This window comes from Schistocerca americana, chromosome 1, assembly GCF_021461395.2.
Source record: "Schistocerca americana isolate TAMUIC-IGC-003095 chromosome 1, iqSchAmer2.1, whole genome shotgun sequence".
In the NCBI taxonomy this organism is placed as follows: Eukaryota; Metazoa; Arthropoda; class Insecta; order Orthoptera; family Acrididae; genus Schistocerca; species Schistocerca americana.
Window position 1 is genome coordinate 1,157,331,000 of NC_060119.1, and position 10,499 is coordinate 1,157,341,498.

Consider the following 10,499-nt stretch of genomic DNA (forward strand, 5'->3'; position numbering starts at 1 on the left):
CAGCTGCAAAATTAGCTTTACGTGTCTATCACTGTATTGTGCCCGTTTGTGTTTCAGTGCTGGGCTCGAACGCATCAATTGCTTTCGATAATGATGTACTGTGACTGTCTTTGTCTGTTTCAGTAGCTACGAAAACTTTCTGTCCTTCCCCCGCCATGCCGGTCTTCGACATCAAAATCACCGTTCTTAAGGCGTTGAAAACATTCTCTGCACGTTCTTCCACTAATAGTTCCCTCACCATTGGTCTTACCCAGCATTTTAAGAGCCACGGCAGCAGATTTCTTCATGTTAAAGCAGAAAATTAAAACTTCCCGCAAATGGCGAGAAATGGGTAAGTAAGTTGACGTACTTAATGGAGAATAACCTTATACTGCAATCACAAATCGAATAATATTTTTATGGCTTTATGTTTACAGATGCCTAAGCTTGTTGTATTACAGCTATGACCAACCACCTGAACCCCACTTGCCGCTACTGCCGTCCATTGCAAAACGGCGGAAGCAAAGTTGTAGACCTAACAATACTGAAAACTTCGTTTACAAGGTTCTGATCAAAATCAACAATGAAATTAGCGTTTTCAAAAAAAAAAAAAACGCTTACATAAACTTCCGTTGTTGATAGTTGTAAAATATTCCAGAAACTGTTCTTCTGAAATGCTCTCCCGCTAAAGTCAAATCTGTATGAGACAAAGCGGCGCGTCGAATTTCTCTCAAGCTCTCACAGTTATTATTTAGATTTCAAGCGTGCAATTGTTGTCTTAATATGTTCCAGCATCAGCATTCTAATGGAAACGATTTTGTGAAGTTGTAGGAATACAGGTAGATGGAAAAAATGAAGAATAATAAATCATGAGATTCGAATAACCATAGTTTAATTCATGCTAGGGAAAGGCCTGGACCTACTGGACGACGATGTGGACCAACTGCTGCCTTGAAGCAAAAATTTGTATTAAATTATTTTATGTTTTTTGAACACTTGCTTCCTTACTTAAAATACCTATAAGTACACCTCGGCGGGCATACGACTGTTTCAATGTGGATGCATATCATCATTCATCCCCCAGCGGGAATACAGTGAGGCTGCGAGCGACGAGGAATATGAACGAGGTTGTAACATCAGAGGCGAACAGCAGTCGGGAATTTGAGTCGGAAGGATAGCGTGTCCGGATGGCCGAGGCGGTCGAGGCGAGAGTTCGCGAGAATCTGGGTTCGAGTCCCGGTATGGTTATCAATTTTCAAGAGCAGCTGTTGAATTAATTCCACGTCCAAAGCAGCCAACTCGAACAAATTTCCCTTTAGTTAAACTATTGTTCCAGTGTTTGTCATAGTCCTAAACTGGATAAAGCAAGACGGAATACATGTTAATTTAGTATATGGAACCACCTGCGTTTCGCTGATGATGTAGCACTTACTGTGTATACATCAGATAAACAACCAATGGAAGGACTTAACAGAGTAAGTCTGGAGAACCAATACTATAATGCCGCAATAAATTAATATACATCGATACCTCGAAAACGAAATAGTACCAGTTACCAACAAGTTGACTATTTTTGCACTTACGGAGTTGTAGAAAATAATTGGATCTACAACAAATGACAGAAGTCGAAAAATAATCATGAATTACTTTCGTGAACTACGCTTCCTTTTTACAATCAGAATGTTTTACGAGATTTTAGTAATGGCAAAAGACAACGGCTTTCAACACGAAAATCATTCAAAAAATTAATGTCGGTCAGCGCTCAGTGGAGAGATGTAGGCTAGGAACTATGTGGAAGGAGTAGAAAACAAGGAAATGGATAGGGAAACAGACATATTTCTGACTCTAACAAAAATGAAATGGAGATGGGCAGGAAAAGTTTGGCGATGGATGTTCATCGGACAGGGGAAGTTCTCCGATGGATTGCAAAGGAAGAGAGAAGACTGAGTGACGACCTAATGGAACTTCGGTAGACGAAATTAGAAAACCTGCAAGAGGAACATCAATGCGTATTGTTGCAGAACGTGTTGCGTGCAAAGTTACAGAGGAGATATTTATCCAGTAGTGGTTGGTGATTATGAAAAGTGGATTTATGGCGGGTACTCACCTGTGACGGGAATTCGCCTCGTTCAGCTGGCTCGCCGTTAACTATTCTTCCGTTCAGTGGCGACACCGCCTGCATCGTCGTGGCGCCTGTAATACACAACCATAACACACAGAGTTTAGAGGACTACTCTAGAGATGATATTTCGTCTTTGGTCCCAACAGAACTCTGAGTTAGGCCCGGTACCAGCGCGGCCGTTGACCGATGCACCAGATGCATGTTGCCTACTTTAAAGATTTCCAGAGCCAACAAAGATTAGATTTTCAGTATTTCACACAACTGAATTATTGACCGAATTTAAATATTTAAAATGGCACCACAGTTCTCATTAAGATATATAATCTCACGTTAACGGTTTAACACAGTAATTCAACACATTAAACTTAGAAACTGTGGAGACGTTTTGAGACAGCTTAACTATATTCGTCTAATATCTGAGCATGAGAGGGCTTAGCGACTTCCAACAAACTTTACACTTTATTTCAAATGTCTGCAAAACTTTTGCCGCTGACATCGCGCTCAGAATGATAAAAGGAAACTAGTTTATCGCTTACCACATTTTCGCTGTTCATACGAGATACTTCATCATAAGACTCAGTATTTTAATTTATTACTTCTTTACTATTAACTCTATTGGAGAAATATTTTACAGATAGTATCCACATACACCGTTGAATGTACCTGCAAATACATATCACTGTACGATAACGGGACAAGGCATTTTATACGTGCGTCGGAGTTCGATTCTCTAAAGAATCTGGTTGGAAGAGGGGTGGGGGGGGAGGGGGCGAGGTGGGTGATTTTTGGTGCTGTCAGATACCTTGACAGGAGTGAAGAGATCGCACTGTTATTACGCTGACGTCCTTCCAATTTTGATATATTCGCCAGCTTAGCGACTCACTCTGCATCGCAAGTCTTATAAGGTAGATTCTACAACCCCGAAATTGAAACCATTCGCAGAGATAGCAATGATGTTTCAATCCAAAATATCGTTAAGGAGAAATTGCGACTGAACCGTCTGCTTCATTGTCCAGAATAGCGTTATTTATGTTTTAAACTAAATTACAATTGATCATTATCAGCTGTGAAATCACTTTGAGTCTCTATAAAATGTTCGTCTAAGCTTTACTGTCTGTATGGAGTGTTCTGAAACTATTCTTTCACATTAATACAGTAGGTAGAGAACATCAAAAGAAATATATTTCGACAACGAACATATGGGCACCGAAGTCAAGTCCTAATGCTAGGGAACATTTTGTCAGTGGTGCTGACATTTACTGTTGTTTCGGTGTGCTGACTGGGAATGTGTGCTGACATACAAAACTGCCCTGTGTACGTATGGTTGGATTTGACGTCTGCTCGGAAACACGCCAATTCATTCGTAACCCTCATCGCCTTGTGACAATAACAGTAAGTTACTTGTAAACATAGCAATTCATGTCCGCACCTCGTGGTCTAGTGGCTAGCGTTCGATTCCCAGCCGGGTTCGGGATTTCCTCTGCCCGGAGGCTGGGTGTTTGTGTTTTCCTCATCATTCGTGACAGTCGGTAGACTGGACTGTGAAAAAACTGGACTGTGAACAAATTGGGACTTTGTACGGGAGCTGATAACCGCGCAGTTGAGCTCCGCACAAACCAATCCTCACAACGATTCAGTCGCAGTTATAACTGCCTTGTGACGACAACAACAGTGTACATGGAACGGTTTACGTACACTGAAATGGCTGACACGCATCTGCTGTACGGGTCTGTGAATGGATGAACTGTAGTGAGAGGATGTCGACATCGCTTTCGCGACCGTCAAGTTCCACAACACCAAACATTCGGACGTCGGCATCACCTGCTGCGTGAAATAGGCACTTCCCGTGCAAGTATGCGTGATACAAGTCAGAATCGAACAGTGTGAATTGCCGAAATGATAGACGAGATTCTGCGACATGCTGAAGACACTCCATCTACAAATACACTAAGTATTGAACACATCCTTAGTGCCAAATATACCCTTGTCTGGAATGTGTTACAGTACCAGCAGCTTTATCCTTTCCAAATTCAGCGCGTGGCATCATTAGCACCTGAAGATTTTTCTCAACACAGGCAGTTTGCACATTGGTTTTTACACAGACTGCCCTGCACCCAGTAATGCCGGCCGAGGCCCTGTACACCGACGAGGATTTGTCACCCGTGAAGGGTGTTTCAGTATCCACAATTCGCATGTTTGGGCACATGTGAATCCACGAGCTACTCGACTTCTTGCTCATGAACAGCGATTCGGTGTTACTGAGTGGGTGGTAGTGATAAGTTGATTGGGCTATAGACTCCTATTCCACCTCAACGAACAGAGATATCACATTTTCGTGGAACATTGGTTGCCAGAACTGCTGGAGGCTGTACATATGTACGTCAGACAAATGATGTGCTTTCAGCACGGTGGGACGCCAGCCCATTTCAGCATTTCTGTGAGGAATCATTTGAGAGCTCTTTTGGAAATCGATGGATCAGGCGAGTAACCTGGCGCGCAGGTCACCTGACCTCACGTGTCTGGATTCCTTCCTCGGGAGGGGAATATCAAGGAGTTGGTGTATGAAACAGTTGTGGAAACAGAAGAAGACCTCGTTGCTAGAACTGCCGTCGTCGCAGGTGCCATTACAGACACGCCAGGAATCTTCGAACGGACTCAACAATCACTGGTCCGACAATGTACTGCGTGCATACGGGCCAGTTCCCACGCATTCGAGCAGTGCCATATGAACTAGAACTCTATATATATTCGATAAATTATTTTAATTTTTTTAAGGTATTAAAATCATCTAAAATTTTTTTTGGTAAACCCATTAACTGTTACCAGTTCCTTTATTACAGGATGACACATAATCGGTTTCGCGATGATTTAATCGCATCCTCTGGTGTACACTTATAATTAATGTAACATTGGTTCGTTAAAATACACGGCCTCCCAACGTTCAGATGGCGTTCGAATTGCCAGGACCGCCTAAACTGGATGGTTACAAGACGAAACATCAAAAATTCGAACGTGCGGCAGGCGCAGGTAGTGTACACAAGCACTGTGTGATCTTCTAATAAAGGAATTACTAACAGCTACCAAAACGATTTTAGAAGATTGTAGCAGTTTTTTTAATTGAAATATTTTATCGTGTAACTAAGTTGTGGCTGGCCAAACCGTGAAATCATAAATATATTTGTTTTGATGTTCTCTATCTCCTGTATTAATTTGATTGAATAGTTTCACAACACACTGTATATTTAACAGTAGCTAGGACTTTCGTGTAAAATGACGGTACGGCTAACTATTATAGATAGCCGTCTTTATCTCTCTTTATCCGTGCGATCTCTGATTTCTCTAATCCTGTCTTAGCGGTCTTCAGACAAAATTACTTTAATGGCAGTAGAATCGTTCTGCTTATTCTCTAAACTTTCTCAGTAAAATTTGGCAAAAAGGAACATCTCCTTCTCTCTAGGGATATCCATTTGAGTTCACACTGCCATCTTGTTCGAACAAATCTATCAGCATGCCTCTGAACTGCTCCAATGCCTTCCTTTAGTCCAACCTCGTGAGACTCCCAAACACTAGAGAAGTATTCTAGAATGTCTCGCACAAGTGTTCCGTATGCGGTCTTCTTTATAGATGAGCTACACTTTGTTATAATTCGCCCAATAAACTGAAATCGAGCATTCGCCTTCCCTAGAATCGACCTTACGTGCTCGATCGACTTCATATCGCTTTGCAACGTAACGCCTAGAATTTAATCGACGACACTTTGTCAAGATGCACACCACTAATACCATACTCGAACATAACAGGATTGCTTTTCCCACTCATCTACATTAACTTAGATTTTTCTATATTTCGGGCAAGCTGCCATTCATAACACCAAAAAGAGATTGTTTCTAAATCACACTGTATCTTCCTAAAGTCACTCAATGACGGTAGTTTCCAACATACTACAGCGTCGTCAGCAAACAGACGCAGATTTCTGTTCACCCTATTCGTCACATCACTTCCCTGGAACACTCCTGACGGTGCCTTTGTGTCTGATGTACACACGCTGTCGAAGACAGAGCGCTGGTTTCTATGACTTAAGACGTCTTCGAGCCACTAACATATTCCGTGAGCTTAGACATTCGTTAACAGGCTGCAATGGGGCACTGCGTGAAACGTTTTCCGCAAATGTAGGAATATATCATATGCTAGTTGCCCTTCATCCACGATTATTTTTTTTTTTTTATTTATCAGTCTTTCTGATTTGTATGATGTGCCCTGCCACGAATTTTTATCCCGTGAGACTTCAGAGTAACACTTGTGTCCTACACGATAAATTATTTGTAGGATGTAATATGTCTTTACAGATCCCTCTAGTACCATGGAAGTTATTCCCTCATGTCTTAGCACTGGTCATCTTCGCAGAAAATCGGTTGAACGTAGCAAGCCGAGTTTCGCATGAATGATGCTTTTTAGATTCGCGCTGATTTTTGGACAGAATCTTTTCTATCTCAAGGAAAATAATTACATTCGAAATTAAAATAAGCTCAAACTGACGTTAAGGATACCGGGCTGTAATATTGGTGGTTCGTTTTATACGTCACGTCGTTTACGTACCTCGTGAACAGTAACTAGCCTGTGTGTACGCAGTACTCACTTTCTCTTCTGACGAAGTGAAGTTAGTGGCCTGAAGCGATAACGGCGTGTTCCGGAGCGAAGCGATGCCGTCTGAGCAGTACTGTCAGCCGCGCTTGGCAATTGAAACAATGTTGCGCGAGCAACTTGAGTGAACCAGTTCGTGTAAGTACTCGCTAGGCGACGTGTGAGAAGCACGCATTTGGTTAGAAAGTCTTCTGTTCTCCAACATCTTGCAAATACGTACTTAGCTAACTGTTCGATGGAGCGGAACTGTATCGGAGGTTTTCTGGATGTCATGAAACACGAACTCGGGAAGCTATCCTCTAATTAGAACCTTAATCTCGTGATAAAAGGAACAATCTGGCTTTCATACTACCAGTGCTTTCGAAGGTAGTGTTGTTTCCAACAGAGAGGGTTTCTGATCTCCAAACAAAAGATTAAAACGCGTTGCGCGGCCCCTCCCGCCGGTGGTTCGAGTGTTCCTTCGGGCATGGGTGTCTGGGGACCGATGACCTCAGCAGTTTGGTTCCTTAGGACTTCAAACACATACGAACATTTTTTATTAACCGCGAGCACACACTATTTCTATAATTGCACAACAAACTTACGTCAAAGAGGTAGGTCTGGACTTCTGTGAGTCTGCGTTTCAGGGCCGTAACGAGGTGAAGCGCGATAGGCCCAAGTCAACGACAAGACAGTTTAAGAATTAATTGTAAGTGTTATGTGACTTATTCTACCTCTCCTGTTCCTACAGGAGATGGACACAAATTTGGAAACACTGAAAGAAATGCAGCTTTCAACCTAAATGCAGATGCTAACCTAGACTGGAGGTTGCGTTATTGTATTTCACCTTGTACGACATTTTTGCAGCGTTCTCAATGCGTTGCAAGCGGCGGTCGCGGCTCTAACAGTGTTCATCTACATCTACATCTACATTTATACTCCGGAAGCCACCCAACGGTGTATGGTGGAGGGCACTTTACATACCACTGTCATTACCTCCCTTTCCTGTTCCAATCGCGTATGGTTCGCGGGAAGAACGACTGCCGGAAAGCCTCCGTGCGCGCTCGAATCTCTCTAATTTTACATTCGTGATCTCCTCGGGGAAGCAATATATTCGATACCTCATCCAGAAACGCATCCTCTCGAAATCTGGACAGCAAGCTACACCGCGATGCACACCGCCTCTCTTGAAGAGTCTGCCACTTGAGTTTGCTAAAAATCTCCGTAACGCTATCACGCTTGCCAAATAAGCCTGTGACGAAACGCACCGCTCTTCTTTGGATCTTCTCCATGTCCTCTGTCAACCCGACCTGGTAGGGATCCCACACTGATGAGCAATACTCAAGTATAGGCCGAACGAGTGTTTTGAAAGCCACCTCCTTTGTTGATGGACATTTTCTAAGGACTCTCCCAATGATTCTCAACCTGGCACCCGCCTTACGAACAATTAATTTTATATGATCATTCCACTTCAAATCGTTCCGTACGCATACTCCCAGATATTTTACAGAAGTAACTGCTACCAGTGTTTGTTCCGCTATCATATAATCATACAATAAAGAATCCTTCTTTCTATGTATTCGCAATACATTACATTTGTCTATGTTAAGGGTCTGTTGCCACTCCTTGCACCAAGTGCCTATCCGCTGGAGATCTTCCTGCATTTCTTAAGTTAGCCTGGACGGAGGATTTTGATCAAAGGCAAGGGCATCCTCGGGAGTGCCCCAGAGAAGTGTGGTAGGTCTGCTCTTATTCTATACATACATAAACGGTCTGACAGATAAGACGAAAAATAATCTGCAACTGTCTACTGAAGACGCCGTAGTAAATGGGAAAATATCGTCGTCGATTTACAGTAGGAGGATACAGACTTACTTTGGCAGAATTTCGGTTTGAGGTTATGAATGGGAGCTTGTTCTAAATTGTAGAAAAATGTAAGTTAATGCAGACGAGTAGGAAGAGTGAGGAAGACGAATAGTAGTTTTCAGTTCATTAGGAGACTTTTAGGAAATTGTAGCTCGCTTATAAGGTAGGTCGCATGTAGAACACTAGTTTGACCCTTTTGTGAGTGCTGATCGAGCGTTTGGGATACTCACCAGTTCGGGTTAAAGGAAGACAGCGAAGCAATGCTGAGTCCTGCCGCTAGTTTTGTAAACGGCAGGTTCGATCAACACCCGAGTATTACAGAGATGCTTCGTCAACTCAAATAGGAATCCGAGGAGGAAAGACGACGTTCTTCTCGCGAAAAACTATTGAGGAAATGTAGAGAACCGCCATTTGCAGCTGATTGCAGAACTATTCTACTACCGATAAAGTACATTTCGCGTAAGGAATACGAAAATAAGGAAAATTAGGGCTCGTGGGACAGTCGCTTTTTCTCTCGCTCCTTTTGTGAGTGGAAGAGGAAAGTGAACGACTATTAGTGGTATAAGGTCTCCTCTGCGATGCACGGTATGGTGGTTCACGGCATATGCGTCTGTGTGTGTGTGTGTGTGTGTGTGTGTGTGTGTGTGTGTGTGTGTGTGTGTGTACAGATGTAGATTTAGTAGCCAAAGTGAGACAAATATACTTCTCCAAATGAGGTTTCAACGAGGCAACTGTCTTCATGTCTTCGTGAGACGAGTCCTGGAATGTAGGGTAATGGCTTGGTCGGCCTTGTACACTTTGAAGGCCACGAGTAAAAGAGTTTGAGGGGAAAATCCTACATTTATCTCGTTAAAATCCTTCTGGACCTACTGCCGCGTCATCTAATACAATACTTGAAATACGAAAATAAACCGACGTTTCAGCCTAGTTGGAGCGGCCTTCCTCAGCCCTATTTCCGAACTTCTAATACAAGTATCCGCCAGCACGTATAACAAAATCTGTGCAGAAATTATGCCCCCGGACTTCGGGATAATATTTAATTCTTGTACTAAAACAACAAGAAGTTCCAATCTTTAACACAGACGTGATTTCCTGACTGAGGGTTTTGGTGATTTTCTGCTTTTTGTAAGGTGAATCCAGGATAGAAAACACGTACCATTCACAAAAAGCCTAAAAGCAAGCATTCCATGTGGAAATAATTTGTGTCCCACCAGAACAACACTCCTACCTAATGCCGGAAGAGCCGACATTTCACTAAAATGGGATGCCCCACTACCCTTTATTGCCGCAAACCCCCCCTTCCTGAGGACAGGCCAATGGAAGGTGAAATTCGCCCCGACACCTGACACAGACCCGCTACTCACCCGTGACGCAGTTCGCGGCCACCGCCGCCAGAAGCAGAAACGACGTCCACCTCAGCATGTCTCCACCTGTCTGGCCAAACACCCCGCTCTTATAACGGTAGCTATCGCTAACAGGTCTCCTTCGACGCCAGAAATGCTGCGTCTACGTGAGTTCACCGAAATTTCTGCGGCAAGGTCAACTGCTGTGCGAAAACGACTGTCAGATGCTCTTCAAATTATTCTCTGTAATCATCCATAGATAACAGCGCACGTAAAGTCTCGTCCGCTATAAACTATAATCATCCGTGTTAATGTGTATCTATTTTGTCGAAAAGGCATCGATTCCGAAGAAAATCAGTAGCGACATCCTGTGTTGTAGTGTCACACCTGCCAGGTCTCTTAAAATTATTCGCCCTGATCATTCACAGATAACCGCACATGCTGTTGTCGTTTAACATTCCAGCTAAGCGCGAGTTGTAGACTGAGAGCGAAGATTATAGTGAGTGCACCTCCACTGCCCACCAGTGTGTGATTTAAAACACTGCGCGCCAAATAAGTGCAACGTGTTG

The 10,499-nt window shown here is 43.1% G+C and overlaps 1 protein-coding gene across 1 annotated transcript in view; it reads right to left on the reverse strand.

Moving 5' to 3' along the window:
- Window positions 1–10,009, reverse strand: part of LOC124597648 (trypsin-like) — a 54,031-nt gene extending 44,022 nt beyond the window's left edge. The window contains exons 1-2 of the mRNA XM_047135950.1: window positions 9,952–10,009; window positions 2,087–2,172 (exon numbers count right to left, since the gene is read on the reverse strand). Of these exons, the coding sequence (XP_046991906.1) occupies window positions 2,087–2,172; window positions 9,952–10,009 (144 nt within the window). The remainder of the gene's footprint in view (window positions 1–2,086; window positions 2,173–9,951) is intronic.
- Between the last annotated feature and the right edge of the window lie 490 nt (window positions 10,010–10,499).